Raw genomic sequence first — 27,560 nt, forward strand, 5'->3', positions numbered from 1 at the left:
TAAACTGTACATTTAAATGTAAACTGACTATGGAGGACGCAGAAATAATTAACATGTACTAAAGTTAAGTCCATTCTAACATTGGGGCATGCCACATTCAAGTTGCCTTTCTAAGGTCATTCCCAAGTCGATCTTCCATTCGCTGATTTCGTTTATGGTTTTTTTCTCTTATTCTTCGCTGTCAATATGGCGCCGTTTATGACAAACTGAGCAACAATGGAGGCAAGTAACTTTGATGCCACACTCGTAATCATGCTGGCATGTGTGTGTGGCAGCATCTTGAAAAAAGGGAGACAGAGAAAGTTAGGGAGAGAGTTGTGTGTGTGTGTGTGTGTAGCTGCCACAAGCTAATGAGTCCATGGCGTGTCTTTAGCGAGTCTCGAGTTAATGTTTCGCGTATTGATTTCGTCCTTGCAGCTGCCGCACGTTTTCACCGACAGTTGCCTCACATGCCACCTACTGCCCCATGTCTGCCTCCTTTCATGCCACATAATTGGCTCGAGTTGGCAGCTATCCAGACTCCGACCAGGGGTCGACTGCAGCATCTCTTTTCGCGCTCGTTGGCAGCACAATTAAGGGGACTCCCCCCTCTGCCTACGGGTTACGTGCAGCAAATGTAAATTTAATTTGCAACTTGTGCCAACAAAAATTTCTATTCACATAAGTTTGACTTTGTTTTCAAGCCTATTGATTGAACTCTATGCGCTAAACGTTGACGTCATTAGCGAATGTCTTCTCTTTTTCACTCTCTTCGTTTAGTATCTGTGTGTGGGTGTAAACGGAAATAAATGAGCCGCTATTTAAGCCAAATAGCCAAAGTTGTCGTTGGCCTAAACAGATACACAACATAATCGACTGCTTAACTTTGCTTTTGCATTAGCTACAAATCGAGCATCTTTTTGTCATCTAATTTGAGAGTATTTTCTTTGAATAACATATTGAATGAACTCGTATTACTTAAGCATCTCTCGTCTTTGTTAGCAATAGGAAGAGCCGGCTAAAAGAGTTCACATATGTGTTTAAATGAGCAAGGATACAAGGGATATTAATATAAATAAATCTTGCATGGTTTCTTTCACTAAACTCTTAAATTTCTTATTATTTTGCGTGCTTTATTAATAAACAAAATTGATTTGTAAAGTTAAGTATATTCGCCTTTGATATATATGCTTATTTTAAACCAAGAAATCTATTAGAGAATAATAATAATTATAATAGTTTTTAATACTCGGCACTGCTTTAAAACGAAAATTCATAGCTCTGAGACATAAAACCTAGTTTTGGATTTTTATTGTCTTTAAAAATTATTGTTATACAAAATTGAGCAGTTCATCTTGAAGGTACTCTTTCTGTCTGTAAATTATCTTTCTTTCTAAGTGTAATCCCTAACAATATCTTATCCAAATTTTTACTATCAATAATCCTATTACACCAAGAGAAGTTGAACAAGCTAATCCTTTTAAACAAAACTATCGTTGGACAACTTATTATTACGATTATTTTTCTACGACAAACTGTTGTTTCAAGTTTCCCCAAAATAGCAAAACACTTTAAGAACAATGTTGATAAATAGCTTAAAATATTTGAAACGCTTAAACTGCACAACTGTAACTAATAGCTTGTGAAAATATTTGGGAGAATGCGCTTATAGACTAGATTAAGTTGCATTCTGTGTAAAAGCCAATTTTGTTCTGTGTCAGCTTTTGTTAGAGTGTGTGGCAGAGAGGAGAGCAAAGTGTAGAGAGATGAGGGAGGTAAGAAATTTCATTTGTTCCGTGATCTGGCATTGAATTAGGCCATCATCTTACCCATGCCTGCAACTTCTTTAAGCCAACACATTCAAGTGCCAATTCATTTTTGCCTTGGCTTTGGCTTTAGCTTTGTGTGTGTGTGTTGTGTGTGTGTTGTGTGTGTGTGTCTCCTTGTTGTGGCCTGTCAGTGGCAACAAGGCGAATTACCATAAAAATGCGCTGCGCACAGGAAAAGATAATCTTTATTTGCACACACTGGGAAGCCCAATTCAAATGGCGAGTCCTTGAACCTTAAGGACCTTTATGTGTGTGCTCACATCCTGCCAGCAACAATAACAACAACAACAATTGACAGCTTAGACATTTTGCTTTAAATATTTAATGTGCTCAATCAGAAATTGCATTGCGTTTATCGTTTTTTTTTTTTGTATTATCTATAATGACCAAGTTTTTGCTGTCTTTTTACTTATTTATGTTGGCCTACTTACCTGTTCAGCTGACCACGCCCACTCGCCCTATCTTTATCTCTGTCTCTCTCACTCTATCAGCGTCATCAGCATGCTGCTCATGTGCTGCATATAATTGCATTCGAAGTGCCTCCAGATTCCCTCTCCTCAGAGTCACTTGAGCCAGATGAGGACGTTCTGTGCATGTGGCCGACATTGCGCTGACCAGGGATGGAGAAGAATCAGGGGAGTTGGTATACCCCTCTGGTATTCCCCTCTACTACCACTTTCTCTCTTCCTCTCTTCCTCTCTTTCCTCTTGTCGCTTATTGAGTGGCGCGGCAAATGACAATAAAAGCGGTTACTTATACGCCACGTTGTCCGCCTCCAATTTCAGCTTCTCCCTTGTCCCAGTGCGCTGTCATGTCGTTCAATTGGTAGCTTTGTTGGCGGCTTTGTTGTTACTGCAACTTCTCGATTGCATTTATTTATCAGTTTTGATGTAATTAGCTTTACAAAACTTTTTAAGTACACAAGTTTTATGTTAATGATTTCGAGTTGCTATCTCCTTAGTTGAATATGCAATACAACTTGCTTATTAACTACTTTAATTCGATTATCTTTCTGACGGTCAATAGAAGCAATTAAATCGATTTTCCTAATGAATCGATAACTCAACTGTAACTGTATTCTGCCTAAAAGTTGGAAAACTAATGTTTTTTCCATCACTCTTCATTTTTTGTATACTTTCATCTTGATAATTATTTCAAAAGCTTCAAACTGTCATAGCTTTGTCGGATCCTTACCGATCTTTTATACTTCACCTTAAATTTATTGTGTTTGTATATGAATAAACCTAAATTTTTGTTTTAATCGCTTTATATTGTTGATCAGAAAGTGATTTATTATTCATTTTTATAAACCTCAACTTTAAACAAAACTACACTAAATAATCCATAGATATAACAGTTTATCACTTTAACAGCTCTTGTACTTAAACTTAAATACTGAACTGTTCCGTTTTCTACTACTACTATATTTTCCTTGATTTTCCACACACTAATTTTTGTAGCCCGCATATTTTAAACTTATCTATTGATTTAAACGTTCTTATGCTTTGACTATGCTACTCTGACCTTCGCGGCCTCTTTGCGTGCGTTGACCACACAAAGACTAGAATGATTTAGAAGCGACACAAAAAAAAAAGAACAGAAAAATAGCGACAAAAAAAAAGGTAAGGAAAAACTTATTGCTGACAGGTTTGCAATTGATTTTCGTCAGTTAGTTGAAAGTGAAACGTTTGCGAGGCGCGAGTTGACGGCAAACGCGGCGGCTGAGTAATTTTTTTGTGCTATAAAAATCGATTATACGCCACGTTGAGCGCTGTAAATGGCAGCAAGTGAAAAAAGGAGAATAAAAGAGAAGAATATTGCCTTATCGGCGGAGATTGTTCCCGTTTCAATTTAACGCCAAAAACTTGAGAGTGTGTGCGTGTGAATTGGCAATTGAGTTGAGCTATTGGCAGGAGAGGGAACTCAAAGAGGAAGCTGGGGAAGCTCGTCATCACCTTGATTTGTGTCGTTAATAGGCCAAACATTTATCAGTACGATTTTTGCAACAATTTTTCTCTCCTTTTTGCCTCATGTTGCGCAAACGTCGACAGCATTTGGGACTGAGCAAGAAGAAGAAGCAGTCGAATAAACGGTCGTCAGGCGAGCGGAAACGGAAATTGTTGCTGTGCATTTTTAACAGAGGTCAGACGCCATTTTCATTACAACTTTCCCATTTCCCTGCCCCCCCTTTTAATTCCATTGTTTTGTAGCAGCCTTTTTGCAACTCATCGCTGAATTAAGCAATGAATTTTTAATGTGTAGACTCGTCCTCCGAATAATTGCCACGCCCTCCACTGCCCACAACAATGTTGGGGGCGGCTTTAAATAAATGACGGCCAAAGTGCGCCGAACAAAGACCCTGACAACGGGTTAAACGTGTTTTATCGTCGAATTCGCTGAGTGCCTTATGAAACTGAAACCGAAACCCTTTGAAGTGGTCCTTGTCCTGCAAAGTATGCTTCCTTCTCCTCCTCCTTTCATCCTCCAGTCGCACTTGTTGAGTTTAATCAGCTGAGTGTTGTTCTGAGCATCGAGATTGGCCCCACTATGTTGACACTACACAGGCAAAGGAGTGAAGCATCCTTCTGGGGATTTCTTTTGAGATAAGGCTTGTTGTATGGTCCTGGCAATTAATTAGATTTTTTTTGGCGGCGTTTAGCAATCATTAATCAAGCGAAAGTTGATAATTGCAATAATTTTCTACAACTGATTAATTAGCCAAATCTATTTCGCATTGTTGTCTTCAATCTTGTTTAAATTTTGGCGCAAGTTTTAATTCAAAGACAGAATTCAAATGAAATTTAAGAGAGAATAAGTTATAGCCATTGCTTAGATTAGTTGGTATTAATTAAGCTAGTTTATAATAACGATAATCATTTGATATTTTAAGCTATGTTTGTGTTTTCTTTGTTTTTTGGAATGTGTTAATTCAAGTCTGATCTCCAGAACTTTCTTCTACCAGTATACATCTACTATATAGTCTTAAAAAATAACTCTTTGTATTACTCCTATTATCCTATATATAGTCCTTATGCTTCTGGTCAACAACAATGCTAACAGACTTTATGACAATGACTTGCCATAAAGCAAAATAAAATCCTATTGTATTTTATGTAAAAAGGCAGGTACATCAATATGATAAATAAATATAATAAATGTTGATTTCTGTTTGTCTTTCAATCAAGCAGACAGACAGCGAGACATCATCTTCCCTGCACTTCAGTTTTGTATATTTATGTCACTCTCTGTTGTGTTTGGCAATCAAGCTAAGTAAATGCCGCATATCGCATATTTGTGAAAGATAATGCGAGTTGAATCAAATTAAAATTGTGGTGGGAATGCTGGAAATCTGTATGAATAGCAGGTTTCCTGACACAGATAAGAAAACTGAAGCAAATACATACACAGTTCTTTGTCAATATAATCGATATTATTCTGAATAAAACGAACTTAAATAATTCTAGTGTTTTAAGCAGGGAATCGAAGCGAAACAAATATAGGTTACCGTTTTGGTTCCGCTATCAGTACCGGTACGTAGCGGTACAGCAAATCAATTTTGAAACATTTTAAATCTTTAAGATGTCGTTGTATGTAATAATAATAATAAATTTTTTGAACGAATTTAAAAATATTTGAATACAGAATGTTTTTAGAGGCCAAAACATGATCAAAATGACATTCCGCTTGGAAATCGGATTAGTTTTGATCAAGTTTAACAGTTTGAAGTTGGACAGACTACGGTTTTAGCCACTTTACAAGTCCAAATTTTTGTTCAATTTCACATGATTTTTTACAAAAAAATGAAAGTTCACTGAATCAAATTTAAAGTGTGGTTTCATACTAATTACGATAAAGGAAGTTGATTAAAAGTGATAACTTGATATTTAAAATTTTGAAATTTCGAAATTTCAAAGGGTGGACCCTTAGCCTCGAAATCGAATTTTGGTCGAAAATAATTAAATTTTCTAAACGAACCAAAAATGAATACAGAATGAATTTAGAGGCCAAAACATGATCAAAATGACATTCCGTTTGAAAATCTATTCAGTTTTGATCAAGTTATGACAGTTGGAAGTTGGAGAACTCTTTGACCTAGCAACTTTACCACAACCGTACCGGTACAAACGTTTCGGTATTCGGTTCATGAAAGAGAATTTTCATTCGGTTATGGTTTCAGCTCCGGTACTTAAAATGAAACGGTTAGTTTCGGTTAACGGTTACGGCACCGGTTCCGTGTTATTCCCTGGTTTTAAGTAATTTAATTGAAATGCTATTTTGGTAAGAAATAATTTAATATTATATAATAAGAAATTGTGACTGGTTATTCATCAAAAAATGTATTTTTTACTGACAAAGATTCAAAAAATATTAAATTTCGTATGCTTTTATATATTGTAAAAAGTTTCAATCAATTAAAAAAGTGACTTCCCTATTTACTTAAGCAGCATTTTCTCTACAGCTGCTTCCCATAATCCTTTTAACCATATATTATATTTATATTTTGTAGACTTGACTTTATATTAAACTTTCTTAAAAGCTTTTTTCTCATGCTCTCTTGCAGGTAAGTTTGACATTGATGGACTACATTCCCGAAATACTTGACGCTGCCGACGACAAGGCTGATAATGGGGCTCCAACCCTGGTTCCCCTGGTAGCCCTACAAATAGCTGACGCCCCCTGGCGAGAGCGTTTTAGGTATGGCAAAGTATTTAACAAGAATGCTCATGACTGAGTGTTGAGATTGTTGTGGAGGCCGCAGGAAGTATACAATGCCGTGTGGCATTTCGTGTTTGCCACCTACGCAGACGTGTCAATAATTTTTGGCGCCACTGTGCGTAGGTGTCACATTTGGTATATGTCAATTTCAGCTTTCCGGTAGGCGTTAGTTTGGTTTCCACTTAAAGGAGGCGCACAAATTAGATTTACATTTGACATTGGCTGAAATTAAAAGTCCCTTTTGCAGGTAGAAAATTCTCCTTAAAGTAATCTACTCTCTTTTACAAGTTGTGGTATTTCCATAAGCATAAAAAAAAAAACAACTTAGTAACACCGTGGTTTCGTAACAGCTAAAAAGTGAAACAAAAGTTGTCGAAACTTTTCAGTGTTTTTCTTTTTGGGTAAAAGCTGCAACTTGTAAAAAGATTTCAAGTGTCAACTTTTGACTCAACAGCTGGGAAGCAACTACTATATATTCGCACCAAAGTGCATTTTAGAACATTTCTTAGATATTCTAAAGAGGCAAAGGTTAGAAGCTATGTGTACCTATTAATTTTATTAAGAATCATTAAACATGTTTAATAAAATAGCTATCAATTCTAGAATCAAACCATGTTAATTATGATATATTACACGAAAATCTGTGCAGCTTTGACAAAGTTATGGAAGTTAAAAATTTTATAAATTTAAGTTTAGATCTGACAAATTAACAGGTCAAATTTTTCGTATATTTTGACATGAGCTTTTACAAAAAAAAGAGCATTAGATTCAAATTAAAATTGTTATTTTTTGATAATTTAAAAAAAGAATATATTAATATAAAAATAAATAATTTTTCAAGAAAAAATTCAAGAGTTTTAGGTTAAAATGTTAAAGCTTAAGATATTTCTCAGCTGCATTTCTTAGAAATGAACTAATAAAAGTTTACCGAAGTTTCTTGTACTTAAAGTTCTTGGAAAATGTGACCACCGAGTGGCTTTAGTGGTTTGGTTGGCAAGTGTCAGCTTTCTTTTACACATTTAAAGTAATACAAAAAAGTTGCATTAACTTTAAGCAGGCTCACAGTGGAACTTTCACAACAACTTGAGTTGGAATCAAACAAAATTCTTTAGAAATGGATTGCAAACTGCTTATCGAAATGTGCATTATGCTAATTCTGTTAGCTTTTATTATTGGAATTTTTATTTATTATTCCCCTTTATGAAATTGTGTTTTGCATTTTTCATATGCTCTCAAACCACTGTGCACAATGCGCCCGTAAGCATGCCACATACAAAATATGCAAATATCAACGCTGATGCTGAGGCTGCTCTTGCATGTGTATGAGTAATGTGTCCGTGTGTATGTGTGGGTGTGTATGTTGTGTGTGTGTGCGTATTTTGAATCGCGCTCTGTGCGTGTTTGGGACAACATCAAGCAACTTAGTTGCCATAATTTGCACATTTTAGAAGCCGACGAGCATGCAGGCGACAGCTGACCACGCCCACACCCGCCCACTATATGCAACCTCTTCCTTTGCCCCGTTTGCAACTGAGCAACATGATATACGAGGCATTCGGAGGCGAATGCTTTTGATGGCAAACGGAAATTGCACAACAACAAAATTGCAAATCGTAAATATTTTAAAGAAAAACTGCACTGTGGCTTTTCCCATTTCCATTTCCATTTGCTGGTTAAAGTCAACAAGAAGTAAAGCCAACGTCAATTAAAAGCTCAAAGCAAAATTATAGCAAATAAAATTTAAAGATTCTTTTTTTGTTTTGGTTCGTTTTTATTGTGCGTTCATTAGTTCGTCAACAAGTGTTACTGTAGTCACTCCACTGAATGGACTGCTTTCAATCGATCCTCAGCGTCTCAGGTACAGTGAGCTGTAGGGATATGCGCTGTAGGCGTAGGGCGAGGCATAAACTCCGCTGGTATAGGCTGCCGCATAGGGAGACGCATAGACGCCGCCGGTGTAGGCGGCGGCGGCATAGGGCGTGGCTGCCACATAGGGGGCGGCACTGTAGGTGGTCAAAAATTGAGGCTTGGCGGCAGCCAGAGCGACAACGGCGAACAGGCAAAGAGCGAACTGCAAAGGGAAGCAAAAATAATTAGAAAACTGCAAATTGAACTGGTTCATTTTCTTTAGTGTTCCTATTTCTTTTATCTGTGAAAATGAGCTCCGTTTTAAATCACAGCCTCATCTAGTTATTTAACTTAATAGTTCCCGTCAACTAGTTCATATTCTAATCACTTTTTAGCTATTTTATCATATTTTGTTGATCCATTAAGGTGGCTTCAACTATTGATATTGGTTATTTTCTTGAAAAAATTTAAATTAAACTGGTGAACTAGTGCTCAACTGGTTCATTTAAAAGTTTTCTTTAATTTGGGTATTTTTCGTTAAAAGGAATTGGTTTTCTTGAGTGCTTATTTTTTAAATCGCATCATATCTTGTGTCACAATAAATTCAGAAACTGTTCTTTGACTGGTTCACTTAAAAATCTTCTTTTATGTTATTTGAATTAAATGAGCTAGTTAATTAATTTTCATTTAATTAAATCAAACCAACTTTTTTTTAACTATTTGTATGCTTCTTGAATCACGTTTTCTTTGCAAAAAATTTCTAGCACAAACTTGAAGTAAAGTTCCTTGCGAGCTAATTGAATCACACTTTTTCTTTGAGATACTCACAAACTTGAACATCTTGGTTGTTTTAGGGTTGTTGTTGCTTGTGGATAACAAACTGATATGATTTACAGTCCCCAACAGCTGTAGCTTTTATAGTCGAATTTCAGACGTCAGATATCGGACAAATCGGGAATGATGGAATTGGGGGACAGACAGACAGAGCGTTGGGCATCGGGTAGCTCTGACCATGGCACGTCTCGTTGCTGGGCGATGGATTCATTCGTTAATTTTGCTTTTGGGCCAAAAGACGAGGCGTTGGGTCTTTATGAGCGATTTGAGGCGTGCGCTGCATTTCGAATAGTCTTGGACCTACGTTTTATTTTGTTTACCTTGTGGGTGGCCCCCCCTAAACCCCCTAAACTCCCACTCTGCATACGACATCGACACCTAAATCGGAAGTAATCAAAATATTCAAATGCTTCAATGTTAATTTGCTTTGCATCATGAACACTTTATAGCCTTCATTTCAGTTGTTATTGTTAGCCAAGGTAACAGCAAACTTTGCCGACGTCTTTTGTTTAAGGAAAACTTGAATTTTCCATTGTTCTAGCTGCTGCATTTTCTATTTTCTTGCTCTCTCTCTCTCTATCTCTCCCTCTCTTTCTCTGCAAAAAACATTCAATTTGTCAAACTGTTAAATTAAAACAGCTTCTCGGCGTCTCCTTTCAGCTGCTTTTGTCTTATCTTAGCCAAGGTTATTGTTGTTGTGCATTTTGCATTTTGCTCGGAAATCCAACATAAATTAAGTTGGCAGCACTTGCATTTAGAAGGCGTCATTTGGTATCCAACAGATATTTCAATGTCCGTGCGAATGAACGATGACGCTTTGTCAAGATTTTCTAGTTAATTTTCTTCAGGAATGCGCTGGCAACATGGGGTAGCTTTTTGTGGGAGTTACTCAGGGAACTGAGAAGTTGAAATTTATATAAGAATGCAGTTTTTTATTTTTAAACTGGGGAGATATTATCGTGGTCTTATAAATTTTTGCTATTTCTAGTGTGTATTATTCTCAAGTTTATTCCTTCTTAAATTAATTAATAAGCTTTCTTAATCAAACTAATTATGATATTTTTTTCAACAAAATTCAAAAAACATAAAAAATACTGCATTAAATAAAAAATTCTTTTGTTAAATTGATTTCATTTAAAATTTATACTTTGTGCCTTCTTAAATATTTGTGAAACTTTGTTAATCAACAAAACCATGTAATTTTTTCAAACCAAATTCAACTTTCTAGTTAAAATTAAAAAATTTATGCTCCTATATAAATAAGAAAAAAACTCTTATTTTCTCATTACTTTACTGCTCTAATTTATAAACACCTAAAATTAAACGTATTCAAAAAACTTTACGATTAAACATAAATATAAAATTCATTTATATAAATGTTTTCATTTTAAATTAAATATTCACTTTCAAGCAGCTGCAGTTTTGTGTCTACTGGCCTGCCATAAAATTATCGCATGCTATAAAAGACCAGAAGTAAAACTGCTTGCGCAGCGCTGTTAAAACTGCGGTGACTCTACAACTGTTATTGTTGTGTTGCTCTCTCTCTCTCTCTCTCGCTATTTCGCTCTCTCACAACGCTTGCGCTTTAACATTTGCCGGCATTTTTCGTACCAAACAATTCCTGAACAGAAATCGCCTCCCTCCCCAACCCTCCTTTCTCTTGTTGATGCTTCCGTTTCCTGTGTTATATGTATACTATATATGGAACTCCATAGGTATGTGTGTTTGTATGTTAATGCTAAATTAAAAACAAAAAACGAAAATAATATGAGCCTAAAAATAAACTCCAAGCAACAATGGAATTCAAATTTTTTCAAGTAGTTTTTGAAAATGCCAAAAGATTTTTCTTTGTTGATGTTCTTGTTGCTGTTATTATTATTGTGGAAAATCAAATAATAGAAAACAAGGTAAATTACTTTTGAAGTGGAGCAAAAACAACAATAACAACTTTTCATTTCTGATTGCTTCATTTGCTTAGGAAATACTGAATAGTGTTTTGTGGGTCGGATGAGGTTGAGCGGGGGAAAGATACATAGATATTGATAGGGCTGGGAATTAGATACACACTCAAACATACAAACATACATATGGCTTGGGGTGTGGGAAGGGGGAGCTAGTTTTATGGGCATACGCATTTTAAATCGAATGTAAATAAGTGCTTTTGGAAAACAAATTTCATCATTTTGTTATACGAAAATTGCTATTATTAATAAAAGAATTATAATTTTAATGTTTATCAAAAGTCAATTCGAATGAAAGTTTTCATATTAATTAATTAAAAAAAAAAGCTGTTAATATTAAAAAAGTCAAGCATAATTTCCGCTCATTTGGTTTAATTTGCTTTTTATAATTTCCCGCTGGCCAATTAATTGTTTTTGTTTTCAAGCATCTGTTGTTAATAATTTACTATTTTCACCACTCAATTTAAAATTTGGGTCTGTTGTTGTATATGAAAGAGTGAGAGCGAAGATCGTTTGCTAGACACAGAAACTTAACAGTTTTCCATGCTGTTATTAACAGCGAGCACTAATGCTAATCAACAGCCGTTACTCAATTATCTGTCTCAAAATTATATTAATAATTAAATAAATATTACAATATAGATATACATGAATGTTTTTAGTCATAATTTCTTTTGTTATATTATGAAATTTGCATTATTCACATGCCACTCTCATGTTATTCATTAATAGCAACTCTCTCTCTCATATTCTCTTTCACGTTTGTACATTTACCACGCTCAGCAAGCAGCGTTGCCACCCTTCCAGATATGTAAGATTGCTTTATTAAATATATAATTTACAAATAAAAATATGATAGTATAGAATAAATTTATTTATACATTTAACTATAAAATTCATTAAAAATATCTTTTTAACAATATAAATATTTATTTAACAAACGCTTTGTTTAATTTGCTTGAAGTTAACATGCGCTGAGCATAAGTCTGTTAAATTAACAGTCTTACACAGACACAACTGAGAGCGAGCGCGTGAGTAATTTTTCATTGAAAACAGCAACAAAGCAGCTGGTAAACACTTACACATGCACAAATTTGCTTAGAGATGAGCAATGCTGGGAAGTGACTGCGACTTTTTAAAATCAATGATATGTATTTAATGCAAAATATATTTTTTAATAATATTAAAAATAATATTATGAATGAGTTAGTAATTATGTTTTATTTCTAAGGAGTATATCTTTCATCTAAAGACTGATATAGCTGTTAGTACGCATCTGTGGCTTGTCACTTGTGAAAAGTAACAGATATGTGAAAATTGCTCATCACTCTCATTGGCATTCGTCTCTCTCGGCCGATTGTTACCGAAGTGAGTCGAAAAAAAACCGTTGGACGAGTTGGACGCGGTCCACGGTTAATACATATACATTTGACTGCAAATTGTTGTTAAAAATTAATTCAACTAACTTTGCAAGTTAGTCTACAGCCGGCGCGTAGTTTCGTATTTTAGTTTGTGTATTTATTCACGTTTTGCAGTTTGTGCGTGTATCTGTGTATTTCCCAGTGTACGTTTGTATCTTTGTGCATTAATAAATTATTAGTAAATTATAAATAAGCAATGCTGAAAAGCAAACACGCAAATACTTGCGAAAATTATTATCGCCAGCTGCAGGCAAGTGTAAGTGAGAGAATCGAGTACGAGTAGTGTGAGTGTGAGCAAGAGGAAGAAGAGCGACGCCGCTACGGCGGGTAAACAAATGCCAGCGTTCTATGGAATGTGAAGGAAAACGAAGAAGAAGAGAGAAAGAGTGGCTGTGAGCGAATTAAAATAAAACTTGTGTCCTATCAAAAAATGGTTTTTCATTTCAATATGAATCGAAAACTAAGTGCAAAAGGCAACAACAACAAGTACAACTACAACTACAAAGAAACAAGAGCGCCCAAAATGAAAATCCGGTTTTACAACTTCTGAACGTCACAGTCGACGTCGACGTCGCATTCTGTGCTGCCGCTGCCGCTACGTCTGTCGTTGTTTTTGGTCTCGCATTTTGTTGCATACATATTTTTATTCAAGAAATTCCAATATATTTGTGTTATTGTTGTTGTTTTTTAGAGCTTATGCAAACTGCAGGTGTAAATTAAACTTTCAATGAACCAAACAAAACAAAAGCAGCTGCTAAACGTCAGCGTTGACGTCGGCATCATTGTACAGGTGCCAGCAGCGACAGCAGAAACAATAACAACAAAAACCCCAACAACAACAACAGCAGCAGGCACTGTGTGAATTTCAGTTTTTCTATTTCTGTTATACACAAACAACAACAACCACAACAACAGAGAGCGCACAGCTGCAGAATCGACGTCAACGTCGACGTCGACAGCACCAATTTGTGTAAAAAAAGCATAAAATATTTATGAAAAAGAAAAGTGAAATCAATAACAAAACAAACAAAAAGTGAAAAAATCAACATCAAATTAAAATTTTTATTATTATTATTTTTTATTTAAATATAAATAGAATACAAATTAAATTTTCAACCGCTCTCTTTTGCTGCCTTTTTAAACTGAAGAGCAGTTGGTTTATTATACCCGTTAGTTAAAAATTAGTGAAAGGGTATATAATATAAAATATTTATAAATATATTTCTGATGAGCATCAACGGATCTCAGAGATTATAAGAGCTAGAGCAACCAAATTTGGCACATAGACTTCTATAAACCCCATCTATAATATTATTATTACTTTTTATTACTATTATCTATCCTACTTCTTCGCAACACGATCGGTCTAATAGAACCTCAGTGTTTTCGTTTGTAATATAAGCTCCTTAAACGGGTATTCCTATAGTCGGAGTCTCAGTTTTTTCCTCTTTTCAGCAGCTGCTTTTTTTTTTTTTTAGCATTTTCGCCGCTATAAATTGAATTTGAACATGCCATCGTTTAATGTTGTAAGAGCCGTCCAGTTCCGCGCTTATCTTATCCGCAACACGCCCGTTAAATTATGTAGCAATACCTCCCGACAGCCCACCCCAATTATGTATTGTACTTCCTTATCTGAAATGCCTATGGATCGCTTGGAATTGCAACAACATTTTACATTTTCCACAAATTTCCTGCACATCTACTTAATTTGTGAAATTTCTTTTTGGGCTTTGGAGAATATTTTTATCTGCTTACACGTCTAGACGAAGTATTTTTTTTTGTGTATTTTGTTGCGCTTTGTAATTGAAATACAGAAACGCATTGGGAGTGAGTGAGATGGTAGGCGGTAGGCACACAGGGATGCTTGCTCTCTCGCTCTCTCTGCCGCTCACAAACCCTTGACTGTCTGCTGCGATTTTTACTACTTTCTGTTGTGCTTTTTCATTCCCCTGCCAAACACAACCCTCGGACAGCATCCAAAAGCTGAGCAACCCCCATAAAACGCATTTACAGCCCCACGTACTCATGTGCTTGTTGTTGTTGTTGTTGTTGGTGTTTGTATTTTGTGGGCGCCGTTTGCGCGCAAATTTAAATTTATGCGAATATCTCGGCGCACTAACTGCGACGCTTTGTCGCCCTCGTTTCTCTGCCCCCTCCCCCAATTTCTGAGCCGCGGCAAAAAACTTTTGCAGCTTTGGACTTTGACACCGACGCTGACGCCAGCAGCGACGTCAACAACGACGACGACGCCAACGCTAGTCTCTCACTTGTGTTGTCTGCTGGCGTTCAATGGTTTTATGCCGTCTGCTTCTCTTTTCTCGTTGTTGCTGTTGTTGCTTTAGTTTGTTCTTGCATGCAGACAAAGAATGAGACGGAAGACGATGAGACTTAGTACAAATGCTGCCTCCATATGCAGCAGCAACAGCAGCAGCCGCCCTGTGGATTGTGTTCCATTAGCAACAACCCCACACACTTGCAATTACAAATGTATGTCTGCATGTATGCGTCTGAGTGTGTGTGTATTCATGAAGTAACCCAGTGGCACAGTGGGTCCTAGGTTATTGAACTTTGTTAATGTTTACAAATATAAGTTGAGCTAAAAAGTCAACAATGCTGCAGGGATTACATATAAATTTTTAAAGCCTACATTAAAAGTAAAGCGATTGTGTAATAAAAAAAATAAAAATTTCTTTTGTTTTATTTATAAGACTATTGTTAATAATTTTTAAAATAAATATTGTGAAATAAATATTACGATAAGAAGTCAGTTGCGGTGTACTTAAACCCACAAATATTAGCAAATAGCTAAAACCAAGCTGTTGTGTAAGAAAGAGAGTGAGCAATTGCAAAAATACAAAAATATCTAGCATTCATTATACGGAAACCGATCCTGTTTTAGGTTTGATTTTTAATTTTATTTTTTAGGTATTTATAATTAATAATCGGTCTAGCTTTTATATATACTGATGTCGGTTTCAATAGCGATTATTTTTCAAATACGAAACTAAATCTGTATACAATTGGGCGCAAAAAAAAAAAGAATCCCAGCACCAAAAATTCCCCTAGCCATCTACAAATAAATTCGGAATTGTAATATATATTCAAATATAAAAGCAAGTTGTAATATTAATTAATAAATAACAAAAATAAATAAAAATACAATCATTATTTAGAGCTCCTGCTTTTAAAATAAAAATATTTGTCTTTTTCCTGTTTTATTTTGTATTTATAATTAACTTTCGCCGCTATTTTCTGTTTGGTCTGTGCTGTTTTTGTGGCGAATACTGGCATCACTGTTCCACACTCATCCTTTAACATGTGTGAGCCACTGTGCAAGGCCTGGGCAACAGCTGCTGGTCAGAGAGCATTCGGTCGGTCGGTGGCCGTTTCTGTTGCTGCTGTTGCTGTTACTGTTACTTTTGCTATTGTTGTTGTTGCTGCTGCTGCTGCTGCTGCTGCTGCTGTTTTTTGCTGCTACAGAGTTTTGCTGCTGCTGCTGCTACTGCGATGACGGCGGCTACTTTGGCTTTTTTGTTTGCTTTTGCTTCTGTTTCTGTTTCTCTTTCTGCTTGAGTCGCGTGTGCTGCAAGTTGTTGTTGTTATTGTTGTTGCTTGTTACTGCTGCCTTTTAGTTTACATATGGCATAAAATACAAAACGTGCTCGAGTAATGCCACAAAGTTCTACCACGTTCCACTCCCCGACTCTCCCCTTCCCCTTGCTCAGCTTTTGTGCTTTTTTTGCTCTTAATTGGATTTGATTGGGTTTTGGCGCCACTCAGCGACTCATAAACTCAAATACATTATGTGTGCAACAACAGGCAACATATGAATCTCGGTTTGCTTTGATTGTTGACTACAAATCGCATTAGTCGACCCTCTCCCCCTCCTCCTGCCCCTGCCACTGCCCCACCTGTTCCCATGCCCCCCTTCATATCTAACATTTGTCTTGTCTCCCCACTTTTTTTTGTAGTGTTTCTCAGCGCTTTCCTTTCTGTTTTCTGTTTTCAGTTTCAGTCTCGCTGCTGATCTTTTTGCAAACCATTGTTGCTGTTTTTTGGCTTTCCCAAAAGCTCGCATTGGCCCCAAAAAGGCAAACAACGCTCCACCCTCTGGCACCCCACCTGGCCTGCAACCTCTGGCGTTGCCACAGTGCCATAAAAATCGCTAAACTACTGAACTGTAAAAGTTCATTGAACCTGCCACAGCGCCACAAGAGACCCACAGTCAGCCCATTGTATGCTGCCGTTGTTGTTGTTGCCGCTGTTGTTGTTGCAGCCCACTGCCTGTGACGTTGTTGTATTTGCTTTTCACACACGCTTCAGGCTTTTATGTTTTTTTTTTTTTTCATATTTAATATGCACCGCTGCTGATGTTGCAAGTTACAAGTTGCCAGCGTCATCGTTTTTCCTTTTCACATCCATATGTGCAATATGCCGCAGCAGCGCCCTCTGCCGCCGGCAATGACGACTATAAAACGCACTTGCTAATTTAATCGTCGCTTTTCATGAATACCCTGTAATCATAAAGTACAAGCAGATATTTGTCTGTTTGTTAAATTGATTTGCGCTAGGAAATAGGATAGGATTTTGATAGGAAAATGAATAGTTTTCCATAAATCAATAATTATTAAACTAGTTTTAATTGCCATTGTTGCCTAAAATTTTTGATACTATTAACATCATTAAACAGAAGAGTTAATGAGATACATTTCTAACCAAAAACTTGTTGATTTAGATATGAAGAAGGGGTAGTAAATTAATAATTATCTTTAAAACGTTTTAAATAAAATTGTGTTTATCTACGCGTGTCTAAAGTAAAACGTGAGTGAAAGTTAACTATACGTTTGAGATTGAGTCTAAAAGAGATAAAAATAAAGCTGCGTCTGCTCGTTGTTATCTGCAGAATGCACAAAAGTAAGCTTTATCTCATGAAACTCACATAAGCTTAACAGCTGTTAAGAGACAAAGCTGTAACGATCTTGCTCAGTCTGTAGAGTCGTAACATTACAGTGTTAAAACTAATAACAGAGTATCTCAATAGTGTCAGCTGTAAACGTTCTTGCATGCGATTATAAATCTTCTCTTCTCTCTCTCTCTCTCATACTCGCTTTGTCCTTGTCTGACTCAATGGACACTCGTTAAAGTAAATGTTGTAGCATTTTCTCTGCCATAAAGCGCTTCATATTGTAATTGCTGCGACTGCTGTGGCTGCTGTTGATTTTTATGCTTACAAAGCATTGTCTATTGTGGTTGTTGTAGTAGTTATGGTTGTTGTTGTTGTTGTCACTGCTCCACATTTCGCCAATTGTCGGATGCTTTGGGTTTGGCCGCGTTTTTTTATAATTCGAGAACGGCGCGCGCCAAATCCCAAAAGCCAAATAGCCCCAAACTAACGAGCTAAACTCAGCGCACTGGAACACCTAACAGTTACAACAACAACAACAACAGCCATAACAATAAACACAGCAGCAGCAGCAGCAACAACAATAGTGCTTACAGTTAGCCAAGTTTCGCTTAGCGTTGATTCTTCTCTGTTGACCAGTTACAAGGCTTAGCTGAAGAGCTGTATCTATGTTTTTTTGTGTTTTATTTTAAAGAGCATTAAATAAACATGCGTTTCACTTGCTGTGGTTGTTATTGTTGTTGTGGCAGCCACGTCTAGGAGCTCAACGCAGATTGAATTTTAAACTTGTCTGTCTCTGTTTTTTTCCATGCGTTTTCTTTTTATTTTTTAAATTCTTTGTGTGTATCCTGTCATCATCATCATTCTCCTTAAACCTTTTCCACTTCTTCGCTTACCTGTGCACTTTGCGTGCCTTGCGTTTTGTGTATTCGTATCTGATCTGCAGTTCCCAAACTCAACTTAACTTGAAATCTACCTGACCTGCTATCCAGTCTCATCTCGCTCCATCTCGCTCCCTCTCTCTCTCTCTCTCTCTGCATATATTTATCTTTCTTTCTCTGTTGCTATCTGCACGAATATTCTAATAAGATTTGTCTGGCAAGGAGTTGGCTGGCTGGCAACTGGTTTGCCACTAACTGAAGGATTGCCCTGTGGCCCAAAAGATGGCTAGGAAAAAAGAATAAAAACATTTAAATTGACTTTGGCTACGGAATGTGTGTAACGCAAAAGGTAAACGGACTGAATGAAAAGATTCCGTTTGCTTTTTCTGTCTCTCTCTCTCTCCCCCTCCGTCTTTCTCTATTTATCTCTTTGATTTGCTGTAAATATCTATTTCAATGCATTTCACACATCGTTAAACAATTTGACTCTGGTAATAATGCTAAAGGATTTTACATTTAGATCTTCTTTATTTGTTTTTGTAAAAGTAAACTGTGCTGTTGACAGTATTGTGAAGAAATATATATATATAAATAATGCACATGTATGGAATTCCAATTGAATTCGATTGCTTTGTTGTTATTTCCAAGTCAAATTCTTAGAATCAGCGTTCTTTAACTAAAAATCGTTTCTATCTGCATGCCTTGAATTTTTTAATCAATAATACTTTTAAATAGGAAATGTTTTTCATCTATTTAAAAAAAAAAAAAGTGCTGTAACAATTCAGGAAATTTTTTAAAATTAAAATATTTCTAAAAATGTTTCTTATAAGCATTAATTCTATTCCTTTAATCTTTACTTCCAATTCATTAATATTAAGAATATTAAAGCTTATATATGTAGGCATTTCCACACCATTTTTTACTTTTCTATTAACACACACACATCTTTACACATGACACACCTTCTGTTACATTTCCGCCTTTTGACAGATTTCATTGCCATTGTCAAACGGCTTCCCAACAAATTTGTTTCGTTTTTCTGTTGTTTCAACTCAAGTGGCCCTCGGGCAGTGCATATGGTTACCATTTCACTCTTTCCGCTCCCCTCTCAACCCCAACTCAATTTCCAACATCAACTTCAACTTCAACTCTTTAGTCTGCCATCTTCCATTTCCATGTGCAACTTCATCTCGATGTCTTTTCATGTGCAATGCGCTTGATGTTGACAAGTGGCTGTTGCTTGTTGCTGTGGTTGTTGTTGCCTCTTTTATTGCCTCTCCGTTTCTCTCTCTCTCTTCGTTTAGCTTTTAAGTTAATTTTCATAAAATTGAAAACATTTTGCTGAATGACACTTGAACACATTTAAATGCTATCTTTATCTTTTTCTTTCTTCATTTCGTGCTTTGTAAAAATTGTCAAAGAAATGAAATATTGACAGATTGTTAGTTAGTTGTATGATAAGTAAAAGTCTTGGCCATTTCAAGGGTGTCAAAACTTAATGAGACTCGTTGCTGTTGCCTTTTCGACATGTATGTTTATTTAATTGCTTAATTGCAGTAATTAACAATATAAAAAAAAGTAGAAAAACAAAAGTGAAACCATAAAGCAGGCGCCAAGAAAGTGAAACAAACAATTGTGTGACAAACTAAATGAACAACCCACGCGATTGTTGCGGTTGTCGCGTGTGTGCAACTAATTAAAATAACAAACAACGAGAACGAACAACAACAACAACAGGTCACATATGATGGCAGCATTCTAATTGGCGATGTCATTGCGCAGCAACAAGTCGCAGGAAAGTAGCAACAGCAACATGGCCTACCAACAGCAGCAGCAACAGTTGCTGGCGCAGCTGCAGCAGCAGCACAAATTCCAGGCACAGCAGCAACAGCAACAGCAGCAGCAGCAGCAGTTGCAACAACAGCTTGCCAATGGCAATGCAGCTGGCTCTAAGTATGCAACCAGCAATACGAGTCGCAACAATCTTGCCACATTGGTGGCAGCAATCAATGGGCACGATCAAACCGATGCATCTCAGATGCAGTCCGGCTATCAATTGTCGCCAGCGGCTGCCTCAAGGGTGGCACATGCCGCACCTTTGGGTCCGCCCTCTTACAGTGCTGCCACAGCGCAGCCAGCGTTCGCATACTTCAGTCAGCAACAGCAACATGCACTTGCCTACCAGCAACAGCAACAGCAGCAACAGCAGCAACAACATCAGCAGCAGCAACAGCAACAGCAACAAATGTCGCTGCCACCACCGGATCTCACGGATGGCATTGATCATCATCCGGTTTCAATGTCACCACCGGATTCACCGAATGCCGCCTCCGCTGCCGCTGCCGCTGCTGCCGCCGACCTCGAGCAGCAATTGTGCGTTGTGGCCAAGATGCAGAAATCTGTGACGATTACAGTGACACCTCAACGCAGCAATTCCATGGATTTTCTCAACTTTGAGGAAAAGCGTCAACTTATTGCTTCCTCACTGTCCTTGTCCGACATTCTGCAGAATAATGCCGGCAATGCCAAGGAGGCAAATACTGTCAATGCGAATGGTGGTAAGTGTCTGCGGGAATCTGCTATGTATACTTCTAGCTGGCATTAACCAAATATAATTCTAATATTAAAATAATCACATTTCTTAAAAAAACGGAACTTAGAGAATTTACATTTCGAGAAGTTTTCAATTAGATACGTTTAAGTTATAATTGACATAATATTATAATAACTTTGTCTTAACTTTTATTTTTGTCATATGGAAAAAATATGCAGGAAACCTGTCTAACTCATTAGATTATTGATTAAATTTTAAATATGCGAAGCTTGCAATTTTGTTGAAGAATTTTCAAACATTTTTATTTAACTATTCTCAGTTTGTGGAGCTGTTTGAAAATTTAATTAAATGATGCATATTTCATGCTATATTTTTTTTGTACGTATTTTGAGGCATTTATATTTTTATATTGCCAGCTTTAGCTACAGATGTTTGTCAGAAAGATACAAATAGAGGGAATATTTAAATAAAAAATAAAAAAAATTTAAAAATCTTAAAATGCCAACAAAACTTTATAAATGCCGAAATTCCATTGCTGAGTGTTTCCATTTCCATTTTCATTTGAATTCTCAGTTTCAATTCACATTTTCATCTGTTTCATTTTAACCGCTTCGATTGGTTGACTGCGAATTTTAAGTGCAATCAAATTAAATGAAATAACTTTAACAAATTATTTTTTGTTGCCGTTTTGTTTTGTCACAACTTTTTCGATTGCCGGTTTTTTGGTGGGACGCTTAACGAAACTTTTTATTTGTTTTTACACATCTGCCGCAGATCGGAAATGTTTCTTTGTTCTTTTGTTGCGACGTGCCCCAAAATGGTTCACTGCATTTGAATGTGACGTTATAGCAGAGCGGGGATAGGAAACTAGGGCTTGGTTTTGTTTAAAACAGTCGAATCTGGGTCCGAATACAACGGACAAACTGAAAAAAAATAGAGATGTCAACGCTATACAGCAAACAATATGTTGTATATAGCATGATGGGACCTCGGGGAGGGGTCTTCAACAGCGGATTTCATGCTGCGTTGCATTGTGGGTGCAACAGGCAGGTGCAGCTTCACCAGATAACGTGTCTGACACTATTTCAACACAGTATTTTTAACTTGAATGTATTCATGAAATGGACAAACTTTTGACAGATTTTTAAACTTTGAAAATCCGTTTCTTATTACACGTTTTGATTTCAATTGAGTCTTCTCAGCATCAAATCATTTGCATATTTCTTATAAGTATTTCGACTTGCTATTGGCGCTATCAACTTAATTTTTATATTCACACCTAACCCACTTAAGCCGTTACTGCTTTCCCCGCTGCCTCTTCTCTCATTTGCACACTTTTATAATGCCGTCAGACGAGAGAACGTTGATGAACCTCAGCAACTGACAGACTGAGTCATAATCACCTCCATCAATCAAATTCATCAAGAAATTGGAGCTGCCAGCAAGTGACTAAGTGTTAGAGAGAAAGGGAAAACGGGAGAAAAACGTAAAGAGAGAGATAGATAAGCGTTTGTTCAAACTAAGAGAATAATTAGAGTGTTGTCAAAATTTTTTAAGTATTGATAATATTTTAATATATTCTTGTTTAAAAATATGTGAATAGATAGATGCTCTGCTAAAGAGTTGTATAAATTTGTTTATTGTTTTTAATATTTTACCTGCTTTATTTATTAATAGTAAACTTAGTCAGCTACAAAGTATATAAATGTGCATATATAAAATTATAGTTCTTCGAGAGACCAACTTGAACTTGGCTTCACTTTAGCTCCTATTTCTCCGTTCGCAGTTTCATTGCAAATTCCTGGCGCATTCCAGCAAATGTCTCGAAAGCAAAACCGCTCATAAAACCGATAATAACAACATAAACTTTAATAATAAAAAATTCATTGACTGGACGCCTATTTTTAGCCGGACTCTCAGCTTGCAGAACTTTGTATTTTGTTCGTCTCTTTGTTTTATTATTGTCGCGGTTTATTGGCATTTAAAAATTGTTGTTTGCAATTAAAATGCTCGTATTTCAAGTTCAAGTGAGAGCACGTGTCCAATTGCGAAAGACTGAGATGAGACTGAGAGTGTCAGAGAATGAGTATCGAGGAGAGAACTTCATAAACAAAAACGTTTATTGCGATAGCTTGGATAATTAATTCAGTATGTCAAAGTGAGGCGATGAATCATTTCTATTTCATTTGCTGTTGCCGTCAACAATGTCGCAGATTGGTGTTGTGGTTGTTGATGTTGCTTTGTTAACCGCATTCCTCGCATTTTTTACAATTATTTACGAAATGACAGTGTATTGGTAGCGAAAAACAAGATTTGATCGAAAGGCATTGTAAATTTGTATTGTAACAAGTTTTAAGTAGATTTGTACAAATTCACTTTGTATGAAATTAACAATTTTAATCGAGTGTAAGGGTCAATTTTTTAAAATTTAAATACGACTCGTGAGTTAATGGAAGCGTTCACATCGGAAATTCCAGCAAGTGTTTGGAATATTTACGATTATTATTTTTATTTTATTCATGACATTGTCGCAAGTGATTCAGAATTAAATTGAATATCAGAAAAGAAACGTATAACGATAGTTATCGATAAGTATCGATCTAACGCTAATTCAAGTTTATCTATGGCATCCCGTAACTCTCTATTTATGGTTTCCGCTTGAGTCGCTCAAATTATTGCTTTGGGAAACTCCAACCCGTCCCTCCTCGTACAACCTCAATAAAAATCAATTGTTCTAATTTCCGCTTATTTTTTTTTTTTTTTTTTGCTACGCATCGCCTTCAACTTTGCTCCCATGACTTTGCGAATTTATAAATCAATAGAAAACAATTCCACATCTGGCAATTATTTTGCAACGAAAACTAAACGAGAAATTGCCTTCAATAAAACATAAATCGAACTGACTGATATCTCTCTCTCTCTCTTTCACTTATTCCCTCTCGCTTTTAAGTTTCATTCCCAACCCATCGCAATTTTGTTTCAATTGCAATCATCAAAGGTTTTTTTTTGTCGTTGTTATTTGAAATCGATAAATGTGTTGCCTTTCGATATACCGTAAAGCGCTCAATGTCAGTGCCGCCCATTTGTAGTTTACTTAAATTTCATTTGATGAGCGTCGAGAATTTCCTTTTTTCGCCTTTTCAATTTGCACGTCAATTTCGCTGTCGACAGCTCTGACTTCAAGTGCTCCAGCTGCTTGCTTGCTAGCTGCGATTAGAGCTGTAAAAATACGATGGCAATAAAAAAGTGGCAGTAGCATTCAGTAGCTGGAAGAGTAGTAGAAAGGAGGCAGGCAACTCAACGTCGTCAGAATGTGAGACAGACCGACAGACATGAGCTTATACAGTAGCTCGGGCTAAAAACAAAACTGGCTACAGGAAATATGGAATGCAATAACAACAACAAAAGGATAAAAAAAACAATGACTACAACGACTTTGAATTTAAAACTGGCATATGAGGCAAACAAAAGACGGTAGATGGAGTGGATTGAATACTCTGGGGATAAAGAGAAAAGGGCAGCAGGCGGCGATATTATGGGTCTTGTGTGGCGACACTAAAGGCTTGCCAAGAGGATAATTTGTGGGTGGGGTCTTTAGTTATTTATAACTTAAAAACATGCCTGCTTGGCAGTGTGTTTGTGTGTGTGCGTGTGTATGTAGAACAGAAAGAGGCCTCTTCATGTGGCCCCGACCTGAAGCTAGCCTCTTGTCTCTCCCTCTGTCGATTACCTTCTATTTGGCGGCCAATATTTAATTTGATTGTTGTACTCTGTAAATTGGAGAAGGCAGGCAGTATATTGTGCTAAGACAACGTATGTTGTTTACTTGGATATTTAATTAATATTTGTTAAATGTACTACTATAACTTTTGTAATTTGTATTTAAGTATTTGAAAAAGTGTCCAAAATTGTTTGAAGAAAGATCTTTCAAAGTATTTCTATAAGATTTTTTCAGTATTTCCTTTAACATATCTAGTGAATTTGCTATTTAAATTTCTAACACTTTGAGTCAAATACAAGGAATATTTTTAATATATCCTCTATTATTTTTTTTTTGACATTATAAAAAACTAAATTTTTTTTGTTAAAAAAAGTACAGTATTTTTTATTCATAGACTTTCTACAGAATATTTCTTATTACTGTTACCTTTTCCCTATATTTCTATTATGTATTACTCATCTCAATTTTCCAAGTATTTTTCATATTTTATCTATGTTAAATAAAATATTTAAATTTTTTGTAGAGTATCTTCAAGTTGACCTTTACTCCACTTTACTGAATTACCGAGACTCTCACGGCTTCTCTTTTGCTAGAGGGACTTGATGGCGCCGATTGACAGCCAACGATGAAAACAAATTTTGGCCACGTTCCGTGCTCCGCCCCCTTTCATTCGTCCGTCCGTCCACTCAATATTTCAATGGCTCGCTAATCGAAAGGTATTAATCAATAAATTGGCATCGAGTGTTTGCTGATTAACTTTGCTATTTTCGTTTCGTCTCGTTTCGGATATTGTAGATATACTTCTCTCTTACTCCCACTGCTATTCTCTTTTTCCCTTTTGTTCTCATAATTTGTGTTGTGCGATTTCTTACGCAAGACAAGCCTCAAGTTGTTGTTTACATTTTCATTTGTTTACAACAATTTGTTGTGTTGGCAGTTAACAGAATTGTGAGAACGTGGGCGTTCAAGTTGAGGTGTTAATGAGGCTCAGCTCTAGCTAAAGCTCATTATTATTATCATTACCAACATCATTATCGGCAACTGCACGTTGTTCTCATCATTTACTTAAACGACAAGTTGTATAATTTATATGCAGTCATGAGTCAAAGATAGCTGTCTGAAATTGTGATTTGGGTTGGGTTTTAAATGAATTCACCTATTGCTATATTTTCGAAGGAAGATAACACCTCGTAACTCGACTGGGTTTTTAATTCCAATCTCGAGGAACTTCTTAGTCATCCATCGAATATTTTCGTATCATATTTTTATGCAAAGCTCTAGATAAGAATTGTTTGCATAAAACGTGAGGCAACTAAGTAAAATAACAGTGGTGCCAATTTGCTTAAAAGTGTTCTATAATGATAGTAAATAAATTTCTTGGAACATATTTATTATATTTGATTGATCTTGAGAACTTACCTGTAACGAATATGGCAATAGTTTCTGCTTTAATCTTTGTTTTTTATTTTCTTCTTTTACAACTTGCTTAAAATTTAATCTTTGTATCTTTTGTTATATTTCATAGAATATTTATCTCAACTTATGACATCATTTAAGCATTGAACTTTTGAACTTAGGTGACTCGAGAGCCATGACATTGTAGTTTTCATCATTTTTTAGTTCCTGGTGCTGCTAACTTGCTGTGAAATGTATTAAATTGATGTTTTTCGATGTGAATCTAAAGAAGACATACATTTTTCACATAACATGCATATCAATAGACAAAATGCTCTTTAGTCAAGCTAACAGCAGGTGTACTCAATTATTATTAGCTTCGAGTATTCAACTTGATTCAATTCAACTTAATCGACTCCAGTTCCTTAAGTTCAAGTTGAAATCGTGTGCACTTCGTAGTTCCATTTTAGCCTCAAGCCAATGAATTGCCACTTTAAATAAAGTTAAACTTCAATTAACAAGCTCGAAAGCGTTTAAGAGCTTAAGCGTTTTTGGCCAGCGGCATCTTTAAAAACTAAGAAAAAAATGGTCATACCAGAAAGCAGACCACAAAATGAACAGCCATAAGTCTGAAGTCATGATGACCCCTTGACGATCAAAGCCTTTCCATCTGCGTGATTAATGCGATATGCCGTTCCTAATGACCCTCGTTCGACGACTAACTATGCCAATAAACTTGTCACATTGGCCGACACAAATCAGAAATCGAACAATGATCGATCAAAAGGCCGCACCTAGTTGCTACACTTAAAGAAACGCTTTACGCGAAGAGAAACATCCGTAAATATTAAAGTAAGAATCGGATTTAAAGTGGGTTATAAAAGCACTTGAAGTTGTTTTTCTTTTACTCAAAGTTTAGCAAGCTGTTCAGCTATAAGTTAAATAATTGAAATATTGTTTGTATTACAGCATTGTCACCTTGAAGTAATTATAAAGATGCTTTAAGTGATATTTTGAGTGATATTTTAAGCTTATTTCCAAGTTAATTTCATGTCCATCAGGTTTTTGTTTTTTCTAGCAATGTTAAGCAAAATACTAAATAATTTTTCTTATTTGTAATCTTCATGTTACATGTTCAAAATCCTATAAATATATAGCGTTGGCAACTTTGAGTAATTGCTAAAGCTCCTGTTTGACGTAACTATATCTCAACTGTAACTACAAGTAATATTTGAGTTCATTAAATGTTCAACTTAACGTTAACTAACAAAATACTATTTTTGTAGTGACAGAGCAGCTGCCAATCAGAGTTATGACTGATTTGAATATTCACTGGGCTTTATTTTGAGTATATGCAAATGATGAATCGAGTCAATCGACGAATTGAATGTCGTTGATTTGTTTGCATTTGTGATGATCTCATCAGATGATGATTCTCATCATTATCATGTGGCAAGTGGCACGTGGCCAGCGCGTCAGCTTCTATTAAAACATTTGCAATTTTTCTCATAATTAATG

The 27,560-nt window shown here is 36.1% G+C and overlaps 2 protein-coding genes across 9 annotated transcripts in view; one reads left to right on the top strand and one right to left on the bottom strand.

The window, feature by feature from the left end:
* LOC117787242 (phosphatase and actin regulator 4) overlaps nucleotides 1-27,560 on the top strand; it is a 103,930-nt gene that overhangs the window by 8,875 nt on the left and 67,495 nt on the right. For 5 of the 8 annotated variants that reach the window (XM_034625712.1, XM_034625715.1, XM_034625716.1 and 2 more), the window contains exons 1-2: nucleotides 12,505-12,731; nucleotides 19,930-20,930. The exons of 2 other annotated variants lie outside the window; for them this stretch is intronic. In XM_034625712.1, the coding sequence (XP_034481603.1) occupies nucleotides 20,141-20,930 (790 nt within the window). In that variant the 5' untranslated portion in view covers nucleotides 12,505-12,731; nucleotides 19,930-20,140. Of the gene's footprint in view, nucleotides 1-12,503; nucleotides 12,845-19,929; nucleotides 20,931-27,560 lie in introns of those variants that run through there. One more of the 8 variants, XM_034625714.1, reaches the window with a different exon arrangement.
* On the bottom strand, nucleotides 8,275-9,284 carry LOC117787246 (neuropeptide-like 4). Its single transcript, XM_034625728.1, has 2 exons — nucleotides 9,201-9,284; nucleotides 8,275-8,595 (listed from the first exon to the last, which is right to left on the bottom strand). Exons 1-2 carry the CDS (start codon nucleotides 9,210-9,212, stop codon nucleotides 8,371-8,373), a joined length of 237 nt encoding a protein of 78 aa, XP_034481619.1. The 5' UTR covers nucleotides 9,213-9,284; the 3' UTR covers nucleotides 8,275-8,370.

The sequence above is a fragment of the Drosophila innubila genome (assembly GCF_004354385.1).
Source record: "Drosophila innubila isolate TH190305 chromosome 3L unlocalized genomic scaffold, UK_Dinn_1.0 0_D_3L, whole genome shotgun sequence".
Classification (NCBI taxonomy): domain Eukaryota; kingdom Metazoa; phylum Arthropoda; class Insecta; order Diptera; family Drosophilidae; genus Drosophila; species Drosophila innubila.